This window comes from Rhineura floridana, chromosome 11 (genome assembly GCF_030035675.1).
Source record: "Rhineura floridana isolate rRhiFlo1 chromosome 11, rRhiFlo1.hap2, whole genome shotgun sequence".
Lineage (NCBI taxonomy): Eukaryota > Metazoa > Chordata > Lepidosauria > Squamata > Rhineuridae > Rhineura > Rhineura floridana.
Genome location: NC_084490.1, coordinates 24,829,388 through 24,849,339, shown reverse-complemented (window position 1 = coordinate 24,849,339; position 19,952 = coordinate 24,829,388). Strand labels below are relative to the sequence as shown.

Sequence of the window (19,952 nt, the reverse complement as noted above, 5' to 3'; positions counted from 1 at the left end):
ATCCATCTTTTAAGTTTACACTAAGTAGTACAAATGATAACCCACACATTCTTTTTTTATGTCCTTCTCACAATTGAAACCAATAAAAATAGCCACTGATCTCTACAGCAAACTCACCTATGCCCACACTTGTCTAAACTGGAATTCCTGCCATCCTAAGCATGTAAAGAAAAACACTATCTATAGCTTAGCTCTCAGAATCAAACATATTTGCAGCAATGAAAAGAAATACCAAAGAAGGATTAATGAACTTAAAGAACACCTTCTTCTGAAAGGATATCCTCCACATGTAATCGATTGCAACATCCACTGAGCTTCCATTCTGTATAGAGCAAACCTCCTCCATCATAATACATTTCAAAAAAACAAAGAACAACATATTCCATTTGTGGTAAATTTCTACTCAACATCTCCTAATTATCACCTAGCAATCACCTAGAAAACTCTGAATGTCTTGCTGGAGCCATCAACAAGCCTCCTGTTGTAGCATTTCATCAGCCTTCTAATTTACGCAGACTAATAGCGAGGTCTGTGTTTAAGCCGCCTAGCAGTAATCCTGGATCTCATCCTTGTCACTCTAAACGCTGTATCACCTGTGTATACCTCATAGAGACAACTACTTTCAAAAGCACTAGGACAGGCAGAACATATTACATCAAATAGAACATCACCTGCAGGTCCTGCAATATAATTTATGTCACCAAATGAAAAAAAAAAAGGATGTGATATCCAGTATGTAGGAAAAAATACAACTGACGTACGCACAGGCTTCAGAAACCACAAATCGGCAATCTTGACTAAAAAAGTGGAGCAACCAGTTGCAAAACATTTTAACACCGAGGGCAACAGCCTGTTGGACTTATCAATAACAGCTACAGAGATGCCAGCAGATCCAGCAGCATTGACCAAGAGGGAGAACTTCTGGAACTCCTAGACACATTGGCACCACATGGCCTTAACCTAAAGGACAGTACAAAAATCACTTAGCTTTTGCAAGGGGCAGTGATGAAGAACGCAAGCTGAACCTGAGATAGAGAAAGATGGCAAATGTGCAGCTGGAGTTCCAGGCCAGCGCCGGCGAGGCAGACCCGCAAAGCCACCCTTTGCTTGTGCTGGGCCAGCTGCAGAATTTCCACCAGTTGCCTTGGGCCCAGCTGCGGAGCAAGCTGCAGCCCCGGGTCACTGAGGAGCCCCTGACCTGGCTGCCTGGGCAGGACTCTGGGCCTGGCGGCTCCCTCGAACCACCTCCAGTCACCTCAGGCTATGTCTTCCCCATGGAGGCTGCCACAGGCTTCAGCTGCTGCTCCTCCTGCCGCCCTCAGCCACTGGCTCGGCCCCGCCGGCTTCCAGCAGCGGGTTCCCAGGGCTCTGGGCCTGGTGGCTCCCTTGGACTGCCTCCAGTCATGCCAGCCCGTGTCTTCCTTGTGGAGGCTGCCACAGGCTGCCGCCGCCGCCCCTCCTGCTGCCCTCAGCCACCAGCTTACCCCTGCCAGCTTCCAGCACCACCCTTACCCCATTGCTGTCCGGCGCTGAGTCTGTGGCCAAGACCTAGCCTGAGAGCAAGTACTCCAGAGGGTAGTGCTTGGGGAGCATTGCTCGGCACCCTGGGATCTCCAGTATGGGGTCCCGCAGGGGTCAGTTCTGTCCCCCATGCTTTTTAATATCTATATGAAGCTGCTGGGTGTGGTCATTAGGAGCTTTGGAGTGCGTTGCCATCAGTACGCTGATGACACGCAGCTCTATTTCTCCTTTTCATCTTCTCCAGGTGAGTCTGTCGGCGTGCTGAACCGATGTCTAGCTGCGACAATGGACTGGATGAGAGCCAACAAACTGAGGCTTAATCCAGACAAGACTGAGATGCTGCTGGTGGGTGGTTCTCCTGACAGGATGGGGGATGTTCGACCTGTTCTGGTGGGGGTTGCACTCCCCCTGAAGGAACAGGTTTGTAGCTTGGGAGTTCTTTTAGATCCATCCCTGTCACATGAGGCTCAGATAGCCTTGGTGGCACGGGGTGCTTTTTACCAACTTCGGCTGGTGGTCCAGCTACGCCCCTATCTGGACAGAGAGAACCTCTCTTCAGTAGTTCATGCGCTAGTAACCTCAAAATTAGATTACTGCAATGTGCTCTACGTGGGGCCGCCTATGAAGACGGTTCGGAAACTGCAGCTTGTGCAGAATGCAGCGGCCAAATTGCTCACGGGGACCAGACGGTTCAACCACATAACACCGACTCTGGCCCGCTTGCACTGACTGCCTATTTGTTTCCGGGCCCAGTTCAAAGTGCTGGTTCTGACCTACAAAGCCTTACATGGCACAGGACCACAATACCTGTTGGAACGCCTTCCCCGTTACGAACCTGCCGGTACACTACGCTCATCATCAAAGACCCTCCTCCGAGTTCCTACTTATAGGGAAGCTCAGAGGGTGGCAACGCGGAAAAAGGCTTTTTCTGTGGTGGCCCCCGAACTGTGGAACGATCTCCCAGAGGAGATATGCCTGGCGCCAACATTACTATCTTTCCAGCACCAGGTTAAAACTTTTCTCTTCACCCAGGCTTTTTAATATGTTTGTATGCGCTGATATTGTTTTAATTTTTTAACATTTTAAACTTTTAATGTGTCTATATTGTTACACGTTTATTGTATTTTTGATGTTTCTTGTCTTGTGAACCGCCCAGAGAGCTTCGGCTATGGGGCGGTCTATAAGTTTAATGAAATAAATAAATAAATAAATAAATACTTGCCTGAACTCATGGCTGAGAAGGACAGCCTGGACTCTTCCTCCACCCACGCCATGCAGCTGCTGCAAGCGGCACTAAGATTTCAACAGCACTATCAGAAGACTCCCGTTAATTCATGCTGATTCCAACTAAATGTGCCAGCAACTCCTAACAAGTTCAATTACTCTGTCCTGTCTACTTCTGATGTTATTCATGGCATAGGTGACTGTTCATTGTTTCTCAGGTTCCATTTGTGGGAATAGGCGGCAATGCATACATCCAATCCAGTCCAGTAACATCTGCAGGGGTATAAGTTGTAATTGCTGTTTTTAATAATGTTGTAATTGCTGTTTTTAATAATGTTGTAATTGCTGTTTTTTTAATAATGATATTTGTTATTTAATATTTGTAAATTGTATTGCCTTCATTGATGTATTTTTATGCTTGTGCCTATTTTTTTGTAAGCCGCCTTGAGGGCCTTTGGGGTAGAAATAAATGTAATAATAATAATAATAACAATAATAATAAAGCCAGAAACAACAACAACAAATGAAGCCCTTCTGAGCATTCCATCGTCAAAGCTTGGTATCTTGGTAACAGTTAGCATTTGTATGTTAGCACCTGATGAAGGCAAAGAAACATTGTGCTAGTAAAAGATAGCAGTCAAGGTGGGAAGAGGGCTGGGATGATGGTCTACAGACAGCACTGGGCCCTGCTGGGTGCTTGTGCTATAGGGCAGTCAATTTACTAGATGGTGGCACCAAGTGATTTATGGGTCTGTTGTATTGTGAGCCCAGTCCCAATGGTAAAATTGGGCATGTAGAATTGTTTAACATGTCTTCATTAAGGAAAGGGTTAAGAACCCTCCTAGGGACCTCAGGGTATATCACAGGTAGCATTAGCACTAAGGAAGATTTGCAACTTCTGTTTGCAGGAATGTGTACCTCAGTGAAGACAAGTATGCCTCCCCCTCACTCCTCTCCAAGATTAGCACTGTGATATGTTCCCATCCTTGTAAGCACAAACCTGGAAGGCAGATAAAAGCAATGAATTGCTGCACCTTTTGGAGATGTGGAAGCAGTGGGAGAGGAATAAGATCATGTGTAGATTTAGTTTACATTCTGTCAATGCCATTTTGTCCAAGCCTCCCTTGTCATCAAACACGTCCTCAAACACTGAGAGCCAGTGTGGTGTAGTGGTTAAAGAGCTGGGCTGGGACCTGGAAGCAGGGCCGGTTCTAAAGGGTGACCAGGTGGGGCACTGGCCCGAGGGTCCCTGGAGCTACAGGGGGCCCTCCGCTTTCCTTCTGCATTTCACGGAAGCATCCGCAGACTGCCATCCCCCTGCTATCCCCCTGCTATACCTACCTTTCTGTTGTTTTTTGTGGCGCGCAGGTTTGCTATCAATTAAGATGGCAGCCAAGGTTTCCTTAAGGGGCTGAAGCCTCTGCCGCCATCTTGGCAGATGGCATGCATGCGTGCTACACGCACGCATTGCTGCCATCAACAAAGATGGCAGCACAGGCTTCAGCCCCTTAAGGAAACCTCAGCCGCCATCTTGATTGATGGCAAACCTGTGTGCGCCGCAAAAAACAATGGAAAGGTAGGTGAAGCATGGGGATAGCGGGGGGATGGTGGGCGGCATGGAACTCCTGTATTGCGGTCCGTGGATGCTTAAGTTCTGCAGATTGTGGAGGGGGAGTGGAGTGGCCCAGGGCAGGCTGGTACCCAAAGGCCCCGGCATGCCTGGAGCCAGCCCTGCCTGGAAGACCATGGTTCATATCCCCACTCAATCATGAAGCTCACTTGGTGACCTTAGAATAGTCACTGTCTCTCAGCTAAACCTTCCTCACAGGGTCATTGTGATGATAAAATTGGGAGGGGGAGAATAATGTTTGTATGCCATTATAGCAGATGAATCAAGTGAGGTATCCAGAGCACAGCCTTGTCCCGCTTTCTTGGATGAGTTTGTTGGTGCAGCTTGAGGACATTGACAAGGTGCTTGGACAGGTTCATACAACCACTTCTGTGCTGGATCCTTGCCCTTCTTGGCTAATAAAAGCTAGCAGGGATGGAACAGCCAGCTGGGCCAGGGAGGTGATTAATGCCTCGCTGTGAGAGGGGGTGGTCCCTGGCTGCCTGAAAGAGGCAGTAGTGAGACCACTCCTGAAGAGACCCTCCCTGGACCCAGAAAATCTTAATAACTATAGGCCGGTAGCAAATGTTCCATTCCTGGGCAAGGTCCTTGAATGAGTGGTTGCGGGCCAGCTCCAGACACTCTTGGATGAGTCTGATTATCTGGATCCATTTCAGTCGGGTTTCAGGCATGGTTTTGGCACAAAAACAGCCTTGGTCGCCCTGTATGATGACCTTTGTCGGGAGAGAGACAGGGGGAGTGTGAGTCTGCTGATTCTCCTTGATCTCTCAGCGGCTTTCGATACCATCGACCATGGTATCCTTCTGGGGAGACTGGCTGAGTTGGGAGTGGGAGGTACTGCATTGCAGTGGTTCCGCTCCTACTTGGCAGGTCTCTCCAGAAGGTGGTGCTTGGGGAACATTGCTCGGCACCCTGGACTCTCCAGTATGGGGTTCCGCAGGGGTCAGTTCTGTCCCCCATGCTGTTCAACATCTACATGAAACCGTTGGGTGCAGTCATCCGGAGCTTTGGAGTGCGTTGCCATCAGTATGCTGATGACACACAGCTCTATTTATCCTTTCCATCCTCTTCAGGTGAGGCTGTCAATGTGCTGAACCGGTGCCTGGCTGTGACAATGGACTGGATGAGGGCTAATAAACTGAGGCTCAATCCAGACAAGACTGAGATGCTGCTATTGGGTGGTTCTTCTGACTGGATTGTGGATGTCCAGCCTGTCCTTGCACTCCCCTTGAAAGAGCAGGTTTGTAGCTTGGGGGTTCTCCTAGAATCATCTCTGTCACTTGAGGCTCAGGTAGCCTCGGTGGCACGGAGTGCCTTCTACCAACTTCGGTTGGTGACCCAACTACGTCTCTATCTGGACAGGGATAACCTGGCTTCAGTTGTCCATGCTCTGGTAACCTCCAAATTAGTTTACTGCAATGCACTCTACGTGGGGCTGCCTTTGAAGAAGTTTCGAAAACTGCAGCTTGTGCAAAATGCAGCGGCCAGATTGGTAACAGGGACCAGATGGTCTGAACATATAAAACCGATTCTGGCCCTCTTGCACTGGCTGCCTGTATGTTTCTGAGCTCGATTCAAGGTGCTGGTTTTGACCTATAAAGCCTTACACAGCTTGGAAACACAATACCTGATGGAACGCCTCTCCCAATACAAACCCACCTGTACACTACGTTCAAGATCAAAGGCCCTCCTCCGGGTGCCTATTCTGTGGGAACCTTGGAGGATGGCAACAAGGGAGAGGGCCTTCTCAGTGGTGGCCCCCAAATTATGGAACGATCTAGTTGACGAGGTGCGCCTGGTGCCAACACATCTTTTCGGCGCCAGGTCAAAACTTTCCTCTTCTCCCAGGCATTTAGCATGTGTTTTAAACTGTTTAAATTTTTAAATTGTGTTTTAAATTGTTTTTATAAGACTGTCTTAATGTTTTTAGTTACTGTAAACTGCTCAGAGAGCTTCGACTATGGGGCGGTATACAAGTATAATAAAATAAATAAATAAATAAATAAATAAAATAAACGTAATAATAAATGAATGGAATAAATAAAAGTTGATTTCTTCTTTAGTTCCAAATTATAGTTTATAATTTCTGATGTCCCTTTCTTGCTGTGACTCATTCCACAGGTTCCATTTCTATGAAACTAAGTAGAGTGAAAACATTCATTCAGCTGTGGCAAATGTATTTTCTTCTGCAGTTCCACAGGGAATCCCCAGATTTGAACTGCTGATTGTCTTCCTCTTTGATTATCCAAAGCATGGTAATTGACTCTACTGCTCATTCAGTCCTCTGTGGAGTTTTAGCAACTATGAGACAAATTAACAGCAAAGTCTAATACATGTTAAAAATACATGCAGCACCATTTAGCTCCAGAGAGGGATTGGGTCCAAATAAGGAACCCATAGTGTTCCTCATCTCCAATAGTCTGCTTTACATACTCCAAGGCTCAAGTCTGTGAACAAAGTAAAGTACCATTTAAACATATGCATTTAGTCATGGCAACTGCAATGACAGAGTTGTAGAAGAGGAAGATCTGAGAAAATATTTTCCTTTGTACTGAGGATGGTGGTTTTAGTGGTCTTGCTTCTGGCACTGGTTCCTCACAAAGTATCCCTGGCTCAGACTGTAAATTGTAGGGTTCGTGGTCCACATCACCCATATCACATGTATCATCAGTCAGGAGACTTCATCATTGGTGGCATTGCAACTCATGGTGGCTTCATGAAAACTCTAACAACTTTTACTGAAGCACCCCCAGTGGCATTGCTTGAAGAGTTTATGTGAGGACTTAATTCTTCTTTCTGTTTATCTCTGACTCCATGCATCTTTCACTGAAATGTACAGTGCTTGTGCTACAGCCTATAAGGAGAGATTTCTTGGGTTAGCATGTAGGAAAAAATAATGAAATTAAGGTAAAGCTGAAAGGAAAAAAAAACCTTTCATTTTCCCCAAAGAAAAAAGACTTGTGTGGAATACATTTAAGCCTTCAAAAATGACCTTGTTTCTTTTAACTACATTTTTGTTCACCTACTTTTAATTCTTTACTTGAATGTGTATAAAAGTTATACTGTGCATTTTTTTTTACTAATCTTATGCCTCAGTTCTGCTTCCATTGTTAGCCCTCTCATTTCTTTGTTCAGCACCTTTTAATGCTAAATGTTAACATAAAGATTAACAGTCTTCCTTGAGAATTTCCAGGGACTATATTTAAGGCTTACAAAAGAACAAAAAATACACCCAGATCTCACACCTTCAAAGCCTAGAGATTGGCACACTGGCCCCTTTACATTCCTTTGATATTACCTACAAACTTTTAACAGGTGTTACTCATGAACAGGACTCTCAAATGAAAACATAAAGTGGCCTTATGCTGAGTCAGATCACTGGATCATCCATGCCTATTGGCAGCAGCAGCAGAAGTCTGTCCCAACTCTGTTGCATGAGAACTGTTTTTAAGTGGAAATGTTGGGACGAAATTTAGGACCATCTGCAAACAAAACATGTGTTCTGCCTCTAGTTGTGGCCCCTCCCCATCTATGTTCCTTCCGCTTCCACTTCTGTTTTTCTGCTGAACATGTTTTTTTGTGTGTGTGGTAACTTGGAGATATGGACCCACCACAATCACCAAAATAATTAAGGGTTCTTCTTTTAAAAATCCATTTACTGCTGGCTTTTGGGTGATGTATGGAAACATTACTGCTTCTGCTTTTCATGCTTCTCAAACTCTGGTCTTTCTGATATTTCTGAGTTTTGTTTGTTTGTTTCATCTCATGTACATTATATGAATCTTTCCATTCATGAGGGCTTCCAACAGCTTCATACATTCCTGATTCTTGATATGAAAACAGATAATTTCCTGCTTGCTGTGTTTGATTTCATTATCTTCTATAACTCTGTTTCACATAAAGTATCTTATTACACAGTACATGGTAAAGGCCCACATTTCAAAATGTATATTTGCTTCTTTGAGTTAAATTTGAATGACATTCATCATATAATTAAACTTTCTCTAACGGGTACTTTACCCACAAAGTATATAGGGTGTCATAGTCTGATGATGAACATTGAAATCATTTCTTACTGGGGTTTCATATGGAAATTGCTTTCTAACCTATATAGTGGCAGTGACTGTTGATTACTGCCAAGTAGGGATATTGCTTTATGACATAGGAATTTATTTACACTGGAACTGTTCATTGTCCAAATAGAAGAAGATGCTAGTTGTGGCTGTGTGCATCAGGTACAGAGCTAGGTATTTGCATGCATCTAGAGTCCTTCACCTCCTGTTCATGACAGTAACTAGGGCAGCAGCTGGTGTACAACACTGCTTACTCTAATTCAGATAGATGCACTTTTGAATTAGATTCTGTAATCCATATTGGGATGGTGCAGGAGGCCAGTGAAAGCAAATCCTAATGTACCATCCCAGTCAATGTGTGGATTTTCTTGGTCTCTCAGCTTGAGAAACTGCACATTGCTGGATCCTCCCTATGGATCTCATACAAGGTGGTCTGAGGTTACATCTCTGTCTTCACTTCGTTGCTTCAAAAAAGTAACTACAGCTCTCCGCAAGTGGCTCCTGGTGTTGCACATATTGAAAATGAGCAAGTCTTCATAGGAGCAATGGATCTTGATGATGCGCTGTCACTCTCAGGGAGAATTGGATGCTTAAAAATATATGCAAAATACTTTGTATGTAAAAAAAGTCATGTTGTTAAGACCCATCACTCCCAGCAATAGCTCTGGCTGCTGGCTAACCATTTGTAGGCAGTCCTGAATCTACCTCATAAGTGTGTGGTGTTGTTTTTTTTAAAGTCCTTGCAGGGTTTTTTTTAAGGATTTGTGCAAATTCCTCCTAAAATATCCACATGGAATCAGGACAGGGCAGATGTTGCTGCAGCCCTATGCAGATCTGAGACCAACCAGAATTTGATCCTAAATCTTAATGGAAAGGTTAAGTACCCTGCAGATTCTTTTGTTCTAGGTAAATTCCTCTCCTTAGGAAACAGAATCTTTCAAAATTATCTGCCAAAGAACTAGTCCTCATTGATTCCCTCCTCACCTAGATCATTCCAAGCTATTTCAGCCTTCATTGTATTTTTCCTGGGATGGTTTACTCCATCCTCAGTCGGCTACACTCCCTTCCTTACCTCCTCTCCCCTAACATCATTGTATACCATCCATTTTGTTTAATGATAGGGACCTATGAGAATACACAACCCTATGATCCTACTTTAAGACACTTATTTTTCACCAGTTAGAAGGGTTCAAAGAGAAACCATATCACCTTGCTTTAAGAAATACACTGTTCAGGACTCAACAGAATGTAAAAGTCCTTGCCAGTCGCCAGTTTCCCATCACAAAATTTGCCTGCAGGGGAATGAAAACAACCCACAGCTTGTTTTTGTAGAGGTTGGGTGGAAAACCCAACTGGAACTTGTGAGGAACAACTTCTCTGTAGCTGTGATATCTGGTCCACTTGATGAATCTTCAGATCACCATGAGCATCCAAGGAGGAGCTTCCCGGTCTTTCTGGCCCTCTGGAATAGGTAAATAAATACCTGTCCTTCAGTCTCTCTTTCTCTCCTTGATCTCTCCTCTTGACTCTCTGTCCTACTCCTTATGTTGCCCAAACCCCATTTCATGTACATCTTGAATTGTGTCTAGCCTCCATGCATCTACCAGATCCTTACTGCCCAGGGGGAGGGTCATAGTTTTGTGGAAGAACATTTGATTTGCTTGCAGAAGGTTCCAGGTTCAATCCCTATCTCCAGGTAAATTCAGGAGCATCCACCATCTGAAGCCCTGGAGATCTGCTGCCAGTCAGTGTAGACAATACTGAGCTAGATGGACCAGTTGACTGATTCAGTATAAAGCAGCTTCCTTTGTTCCTCTCATATCCTTGTTTGGCATCAGTAATTACTCTGCCTTTGTCCATTTCGCTCTCTCCCTCCATTGATCTAATTGGATAATCTGTTGGTTGAAGATGTATTTTGCATAGTCTTCATATCTATTTGTGCCTATATTCACACCATCTAGCCTGTTTATATTTTCTAATGTTATATATTCAGATATAGAGTTTAGCCTGTGGTTTGTCTGTTGCTAGTCTCCACCTGTTATAAATGTATAAGGCGACATCCACATGGTACATTGTGCTTTCAGGCACAAGAACTCAGAAAATACAAGTATTGATGACACATCCATGCAGCATGCACATGTAACTGGGGATTCATCTTAACACTAAAGAGTGCCTCAAGAAATACAGTACACAATTCTAAGTGGGGTGAGGTGGGCTTGCACCAGCCAAGACTGTAGCTGGGGTGTGGGTGTGTATGGACTCACCTCCCTCTCCCCATGCCACTATGTTCTATATTATTTCACCACCACCACCCAATTCTAATCAGCAGGAAATTAGTTATTCAAGCTCCTGGATGGCGTGGATCCCAATCCTGGATCTGCCCTTTCAAGATGAAGGAGCCTAGGGATCCAGATATGAATCTTTGCTACCCTGGGCTTCTGGGAGGATGGGTGCGATATTAATTTAATAAATAAAATAAAATGAACTAATCTACTCTGAGGCCTAATGCTGGCAACTGTAAGTGGGCAATCTGTCGTAGGTATCTATACCCACAGAGCTCTCCATGAGCATAGCACAGGCATCTGTGGCAGATGAGCTCTTCTCTGCCTTCCTCACAATAATAACTCCCCCAACAGAAAATCTTGACTTTGGGATTGTTCTGTAATACTGAAATAAATCAGCAGCAACAACAAAATACAGAACATAGTGTCACTGGTCTTTTAAATGTGCAGAATATTCTTCTGACAGAGAATGCAATTTTCATTCTAGTGTAGTGCCAAAGAATTACCAGCATATTTTGGCCTTGGCCCTTGCAGTAAAGGAGATCAAAGAAAACCTTCAGATCTTACCCAATGTCACCCTGGGCTTTCACATCTATGATAGCTATTTTAATGAAAAAATGACCTACCATTCTACAATGCTACTTTTATCTTCAGTGGAGAGGTTTGTTCCCAACTATGTGTGTGGCACCCAAAATAATCTGACAGCAGTCATCGGGGGACTGGATTCTGAAATCTCTGTTCTTATGGCAAATATCTTGGATAGCTATAAGATTCCACAGGTAGAGTAAATGAGCCCTGTGTATGCTTGAACTATGGAAATGCAGTACTTTTTCATACTGCTTTTGTCCTTCCAGACTTTATTTTGTTGTTTCAGCAGACATGGGTGAATTGTAAATAATGAGATGGAGTTGTTGAATGTTATGTCCTGGCTAAGTAAAAATAACATTTATTTATTTATTTCTGTTAAAAATCATATTTATCCTTTCTTTCCATTATATAACTGGTGGCTTATGACATTATAACACAATGAATAAATGTTATACATAGCAAAAACACCCACACAATGATAAAACAAATTAAAATTGTAATGGCAAGACAAAGAAACATAGGGTTTGTGTTTCCTTTATTTTTTAACTTGTGTGCGTTTTACTCTTTGCTCCTGACATCGTAGCTAAGTGATTTTTTTTTTTTTGCTTTCTTACTTATTATTCTTTTAATAAATAAATATTAATTTATTGCTGGCATGGAAAAGACTTGACACTGCAAAGAAAGTGCATGAGAGATGTGGTAAGATGGGTCTCCCTAAGAAAAAAGTTCCATCACCTAGCCATCCGTGTCCCAACAAAACACACCTCAAACATTATAACTGATGAATATGAGAGATTGTAGTTTATGCATAAGCGATCATGTACATAGGTACAGATGGTAGCAGCCAGTGTGGTGTGGTGGAGCCACCATCCTGGCACCAGCATCACTGAAGCTTATTTCAGCATGTATGGTGGTGGCAAGGTCAGGACTGTTCAGATGCACTAGCAGAGCCAATCCAGTGCTCCTGCTGGTGTGTCCATCTTGCCTTGACCTCGCTGCTACCTTGACCAACACCAGGGCCATCTAGGTACGCTGCAGCAACACAGGCATCAGGAGGGCTGCTCTACCCCACCACATTAGCCATGAGCAGCCACAGAATTAACAATGGAGAACATTTACTCCAATTTGAATCTAACTGCTGATATAATGTACCTGTGAAAGAGTGTGAGTTCTGAGAGAGGTAGCCACAGTGCAATCTTTCCCTCAGTGGTAAACCATCTAGATGGTCTAGTACTATTCTCTCAGGATTAGCTCCCTTCTTTAATATGGGATATTATTCATTTACATTGCTGTCAACCTTCTATATCAATGTATTAAGTGATCAGAAGACATGAAACTACAGCTTTAAAGTGACTATAACTGCAACTCTTGCCTTTCTGAATCTCTCTTTAGCTTGTGTATGGTTCTGCTCCAATGAGGGATGATAAAACCCCAGGACTTTACTTCTACCAGATGACCCCTCCAGAAACCCTTCAGTACACAGGGATACTCTCTTTGCTTCTTCATTTCAGATGGACGTGGATTGGAGTGGTAGTTATGGATACTGACAATGGAGAAAGATTTGTGCAAATGATTGTCCCGCTGTTCTCTCAGAGTGGTGTCTGTTCTGCTTTCGTAGAAAGAATCCCCATGTTAATTTCACTCAATGAAGTTGAAAACAAATTAGAAAAGGGAGCTAAACTACATAATGAAATCATGGACAGCAAAGCCAATGTAGTAGTTTTTTATGGAGAATCTAATGCTGTTGTGTACATGAGATGGCTTCCATATCTATCAGAACGAGAAGATGCAACAAGTATACCAAAAGGTAAAGTGTGGATAATGACAGCCCAGATGGAGCTCACTTCATTGGTCTATCAAAGAGATTGGGATACAGAAATAATCCACGGTGCTCTGTCCTTCGCAATTCACTCCAATGACCTTCCAGGATTCCACTCATTTATTGAGAGCAGAAATCCTTCCAACACACAAGGAGATGGCTTTATCAGGGACTTCTGGCAACAGGCCTTTGGCTGTACATTTCCTGACACTGTTGTGGGCACAGTGAATGGGGATATCTGCACTGGGAAGGAAAAGCTGGAGAGCCTTCCTGGAACATTTTTTGAAATGAACATGACTGGCCATAGCTACAATATCTACAATGCTGTCTATGCTGTGGCCCATGCTTTACACGCCATGTCTTCATGTAGAATCAAGCACAATTCAGTTGTGGATGGAGTGAGATTGAGACTTCAGAATCAACAGAAGTGGCAGGTAGCAGCAATACATATTATCTTGGGGATTACAACAGGCTCCAATCGGTGTAGGGAACATTCTCTCCAAACTCTTCCAAAACCTGCATTTTCACCATTCTTTCTCTTCAAACCATCTAGAAGTGATAGATTGGTCTATACTTTAGTCAACTTTCTTTGGGTGCCCATAGTCATGCATTGCTTATCAGTAACTAGGAAGTAACATCCTACTTTGACCTGCAAGTGGGATAGAAATTCTGATTCAAGATCTCAGTAGCTGGGCTGGCAGTCCCCTTTTCCCTAGCCTCCTGGGTCTGTGCGTTCATTGCATAAAGTAAAATAGGGATCTTAAGCAGCTGCCATTGGGTGGTATGAAGGGGCAGCAAATTGTTATTTAGATCATATTGAAAACGGTATGGGCAGAAAACCCTAAAGGCTACCTGCTCCCTTCCCACAATTCCAGTTGCAGCTGGTGATCCCCCCTCCCTTTGTGGATATAATGGTACGGAGTAGAGACAAAGAGATATAATAAATGCATATTGGAAGGGAAGTGTTAGAACTGATTCCTAGAATGTGGGTGGGGACTAGTCATAGGGAAGAATATGGTTAAAGTACCCCATACATGTCACAATCAGCCAAGAAAGCAACAGAACAATTTTGTGATTAGTTATTTACACTTGAAGAGATTGTGCAGCTCTTCAAATGTATTAAGAAAAAAGGCCACAGTTTCTTAGTAACTGAGAGAAAAAACAGAAGCTGAATAGGGAAAATATGGATGTTTTACTCAAAAAGTCATTAAGATGCACCATCAAAAGTGAACAAAGGAAGTAAATTCTCAGCATGGAACATCCCGTTTCCTTCTTTTAGATCTTTGAACTTAGTATATGAACAGTGTATATTCTTATAATTTTCCTACCTAACATAGTGACATCTCCTTGGTGAGCAGATATTTCAGCAATGTTCTCCTACTCAAAACTTCAGGAAAACATTCTGCTACAGCCCTTAAACTTTAGTCTGAAAATCCTAAACACTTTCCTTTTCCATCTAGCTCCATCACTTTCTGAGACGTGTTTTGTTTAATAACAGTGCTGGGGACAAGATTTCCTTTGATCATAATGGGCAATTAATAGCTGGATTTGATGTTATCAACTGGATTGTTTCATCAAACCAGTCCTTTCACAGAATGAGAGTTGGATATATGGATCCACATGTTCCCCCAGATGAAGCACTGACCATCAACAAGGATGCTATAACATGGCACAACTGGTTTAACCAGGTAGAATCCAATTGTTGGCTGTGTAGAAATATTCAATTTTTGAATGAGCAATGAACATTTTATGACCTGATGAAACTATTAAAGCTTCATGAGTTTTTGTCCTAGTTGATGTGATCTTTAGATCATTAATTGAAAAATGGTTGGAGGAAACTGAACATCTGTAAAATCATAAGTGATGCTATGTAATATTCAACAGAAATCTGTCCATAGGCCTGAATAATATCCTGTCTCAATGAGGCGACCATTCAGATGTATTTATTCTGTGCATCTATTGTGCACCAGCACACAATAATGTCTGGTATGTAGGAGCAAATCACTATGTGTGGCTCAAAGTGGGATTAAATTGGTCACAACTTTATTGGTTGTCAGCAGTTGTTAGGAGACTCCTATTCTTTTCACAGAGTGACAATTCCTGGAGTTCTCTGGGAAGAGGAATTGACTGTTAAACCACTCTCAGCATCCTTCACAAACTATCCTTCCAAGGATTCTTTGGGGGAAGCCCTGACCGTTTAAAGTGAAATAATACTGGAATAAACATAATGTGAATGTGGCCTAAGCTATTCTTCTTTGGTGTGTAACTATTCTCATCTTGTCAGAAGGGAGCCAGTGGCTGTGTTAAGCTAAGAGGCTGCTCTGTGTAAAAGGTCTTAACAGGAGGTCATGCAAGTGAGTTTTAAAAATCAGCTGAACTGTCTAAGCACCCAGAAACACTGCCAGAAGAGCTTTGAGGACAGAGTCATATTGTACCCCAGGTAGTTGGACCAGGCTCTGAGTGAATTTGGTTGGGATAGAGGTTTAGGGAATTTGGCCTGAGGCAAAACACTTTTAGGGCTTATCGATTGCAGCCTAAGAAAGAATGCAAATATAATTTTTTTTAATGTACTGCCTTCAAGTCGATTCCAACTTATGGCGACCCTATGAACAGGGTTTTCATGAGGCTGAGAAGCAGTGACTGGTGCAAGGTCACCCAGTGAGCTTCATGGCTATGTGGGGATTTGAACCCTGGTCTCCCAGGTCGTAGTCCAACACCTTAACCACTGCGCCACCCTGGCTCTCACAATGCAGATATATGAAGACAAAACTGGTTTCTCTGTTAGTGACCCAAAGACAGTAACTGATTATAGGAAAGGTTATATCTAGGAATTATTATTTAGTTGTTTAGATGCACCTTGGCACAAGCTGATTATGTTTTTCAATAAGCAACTTTTGTAATCCTTCCACAAGGTAAAGTTGGAATGGAAATTGTACTTTAATTTGTATTGCATACATTACTGAAACCCCTTCATGTTGTAGAAAGAAGTGGAAAGGCCCTAGAACCCAAGCCCAGACTCCTTATTGTGCTCTATCATTTATGGAATAGGCTCAGCCTCTTTCTGCATGTAGTGAGCTTTGCCATCCTGGCTCCAGCAAGAAAGTGAAAGAGGGGAAGCCATTTTGCTGCTACAATTGCATCCCATGTCCAAAAGAGAAGATTTCAGACAAGGAGGGTAAGTGAGCCTAACTCTGCTGTACAGAGTTATAAAACTGAATGGATGTAATCCAGAGAAACATGCATATGCAATCCTGAATGCATCAAGGATACTTAACAATGGCAATATATTCTGGGTAGCCATATTTCAGTGGCTGTGACGATACTTTATTTCAGAATACATCTTTTGAATATATTGTTAAACTGCTCACTAGAATCCTCAAACCAGGTTTCTTCTTGACCATTAGTGAGTATTGTCTGACCGGAAAAAACAGCAAGTAATAGGGAAGTTGTGAGTACAGTATAAGACTGTACTGTATCTGGTCATATTTATTTCAATCTGTTTACTGCATCCTTAGTGTTGATAATAAAGACGTTGCTTTAGGCAAAGATTCACAATACCAGCACTGAATGCAGCCAGTAATTTGTACAGGCAAATTATACCCCTACGAAAGGGACAGTTCAGGCATATTATTGAGATTTTATTACGTTTTATTTTTTATTATTTTATTTATTACATTTATATCACACCCTTCCTCCCAGAAGGAGCCCAGGGAGGCAAACAAAATCACTAATAGCACTCTGAAACATCTTAAAAACAGAAGACTTTACAACATATTAAAACAAAACATCTTTAAAAACATATTAAAACAAAAAGATCTTTAAAACATCTTTTTTTAAAAAAAAAAAGAGTTTAAAAACATATTGAAAAGCAATTCCAGAACAGACGCAGCCGGGGATGAGATTTCTACTTAAAACACTTGTTGAAGGAGAAAGGTCTTCAGCAGGCACTGAAAAGATAACAGAGATGGCTGTGATGTTCCTGCTTATAGTGTAAATATGGTAAGTGCTGTTTATATAGAAGACATATGATGGGTGGATGTTAGTAGGGTGGAGAAGAAAGTGTTTGGTGGGTGGATGTTAGTAGGGTGGAGAAGAAGGTGTTTGGTGGTGGATGTTGGGAGTGTGGAGAAAGAGGTGTTTGAGGGTGGAGGTCAGGAGTGTGAAGAAAGAGGGAGTTGGAGTTCTGATTAATAATAAGTCAAGTATAAAAGAGGAATAGATGAAACCATACACTTGTGAAACATTCTAAAACTAATCTTATTTCTGATATTTAATAAATACTTATTTGGTTTACCAAAGGCCTGATCCTTGGCTGGGGGATATACATACCAGAAGGGAGGGCAAGGTAATTACCAAGGCTGAACAGAAACAGTATCTAATGGTGGCAGTGGTGAAGGGAGGATTAATAACAATTCAAGTATCCAGAGCAACCCAGAGTTGTATGCGTTATCTATAAAGATACAAGGGGGTTGGGAACAGCATAAGCACGCAGTCACAATAGTAACCAGCTAGAGAGAGACTCAGGCAATGTCTCTGGAAGTATTGGTTATAGGATGTGACTGGTAGTGCTGCCTAGCAGGGGGATCTAGTGAGATCTGTGCTAGAGCGGAGTGAGAAACCATATAAAGGACGGTCCGGACTGGTGGTATCCCTGGTGGTGCCTAGTGAAAGGCAGTAGCCACAAGCAGGTGGGAACCTGACAGGGAGAACCAGGGAAGGACGTCACAATGGCCCCCTCTAATATTTATGGGGAGGGAATTCCAAAGGGTAGGTGCCACAACACTAAAGGTCCACTTCCTGTGTTATGCGAAATGGAACTTCTGATAAGATGGTATCTTCAGGAGGCCCTCACCTACAGAAAGCAGTGATCAACTGGGTATATAAGGGGTATGACTATCTTTCAGGTATCCTGGTCCCAAGCTGTATAAGGCTGCATGTTTGTAAGTTCAAGACTATAGTCCTATTCACACATTACTGGTGAGTGAAATTCAAAATGATACAGAACTTCTAAGTGATGTGGGGATCCCACACTAATAGAAGTCTCCTCATGGCAGATACTATGATCAAAACGGTGGAAGCAAGAGAAGCAGTGTGACTTTGGGGGCAAGGCTAAACGTACAACCCTGATGCCTTTTTTTTACCACATTAGCCCTCTACACACCAGTAATGCAGAAAGAGGGCTTCTGTCTTTTCTGTTTCAGATATGAATGACTGCAATAAATGCACAGATGAGAAGTATCCAAGTAAGAACCAGGATTTATGCATTCCCAAGAATATAACCTTCTTGTCTTATGAGGAACCTTTGGGGCTCAGTTTAGCATCTTTTGCTCTTTCTTTTTCTTTGATCACAGCTCTGGTGCTAGGAACATTTCTGAAGCACCATGACACTCCCATTGTCATTGCCAACAACAGGAACCTCACCTACACTCTCCTTGTCTCTCTCCTGCTCTGTTTCCTTTGTGCATTGCTATTTATTGGACAACCTCAGAAGGTGACATGTCTCATCCGTCAAGCAGCTTTTGGCATAATCTTTTCAGTGGCTGTTTCTTGTGTGCTGGCAAAAACTGTCACTGTGGTTTTGGCTTTCATGGCTACCAAGCCAGGATCCAGGATGAGGAAGTGGGTGGGGAAAAGCCTGGCCACCTCCATTGTCCTTTCTTGTTCTCTTGTCCAAGTAGGCATTTGTTCCATGTGGCTATCAAACTTTCCCCCATTCCAAGATATGGACATGCACTCTGTGACTGAAGAAATTGTATTGGGATGTAATGAAGGTTCTGTGACTATGTTTTACACTGTCCTGAGCTACATGGGCTTCTTGGCAACTGCCACTTTCACTATAGCCTTCTTTGCCAGGAAGCTACCAGACAGTTTCAATGAAGCCAAGTTTATCTCATTCAGTATGCTAGTATTTTGCAGTGTTTGGCTATCCTTTATTCCAGCCTACTTGAGCACCAAGGGAAAATATGTGGTCGCTGTGGAGATCTTCTCAATCTTATCCTCCACTGCTGGACTGCTTGGTTGCATCTTTTCTCCCAAATGTTATATTATTCTGTTGAGGCCAAAGCTGAACAATAGGGAGCAGCTCATAAGAAGACAAGGCTTAAGAATTTGAATATTTATTTTATTTGCAATAGTTTGTGATCTAGAAATATGTGTGTTTGTGTGTGTGCACACGCACACTCACACATGCGTGCCCGCAGCAAAAAAATTCCTTATAGAATGCCCCTGGTTGAAAAATTTGGGTGGAAAACTGTAACATGATTTCCCAAAAGGTGTGTTCAGCACCATCTGCCAGCCAGGGCTCCTCACCATCCCAAAACAGCTTTGCCATCTTAGGACCTTTCTTGCCAACTCCCGCACTTGCTTAAGCACTGGGTAGACCATTTTGCTGCTTTTCAACAAGAGCCAACCTCAGCTCCTATCCATGGCCCATTGATAGTTGCTGACACAGAGCTTGGCATGGAGAGAAGGCTCCTCAGCTAGGAGCAGTAGCGTCTCCTGCCCTAGGGCTATTGGGACATAGCCCTCTCAAGGAGAATGTCAAGCAACTTTCTTAAAAAAAAAATCCACCAGAACCATACACTCTTTTCTGTCCTACACATACGTTATACTTCCCTTTAAACTTTCAGAGGCTCCACGGTACATTTCTGTCAATCTCCTATTCTCTGTCCAGCCAGCTCTCTGCACCACACAGTCAATCCTAATCCAAGAGTATCACTATGGGAAAGAAGGCCCTTCCATGTGTCTCTGGACAGAAAACTATGTGACATTTGAATATTAAAACTGCCATTTTATTTTATCTTTCTTTGGTTGTG

General features: G+C 42.9%; 1 protein-coding gene across 1 annotated transcript; it reads left to right on the top strand.

Moving 5' to 3' along the window:
* The first annotated feature begins 1,040 nt into the window (after positions 1 to 1,040).
* LOC133367557 (vomeronasal type-2 receptor 26-like) lies at positions 1,041 to 19,249 on the top strand. The gene is made up of 3 exons (XM_061591649.1): positions 1,041 to 1,424; positions 16,186 to 16,312; positions 18,339 to 19,249. Exons 1-3 carry the CDS (start codon positions 1,041 to 1,043, stop codon positions 19,247 to 19,249), a joined length of 1,422 nt encoding a protein of 473 aa, XP_061447633.1.
* Positions 19,250 to 19,952: the final 703 nt, after the last annotated feature.

Excerpts from the sequence above, each read along its gene's own strand:
- LOC133367557 (XM_061591649.1), top strand. The coding sequence starts at position 1,041 with ATGGCAAATGTGCAGCTGGAGTTCCAGGCCAGCGCCGGCGAGGCAGAC. Across the intron at positions 1,425-16,185 it reads TGCCAGCCCGTGTCTTCCTT|GCTCAGCCTCTTTCTGCATG; the intron begins GTGGAGGCTGCC and ends TTTATGGAATAG. Across the intron at positions 16,313-18,338 it reads GAAGATTTCAGACAAGGAGG|ATATGAATGACTGCAATAAA; the intron begins GTAAGTGAGCCT and ends TTTCTGTTTCAG.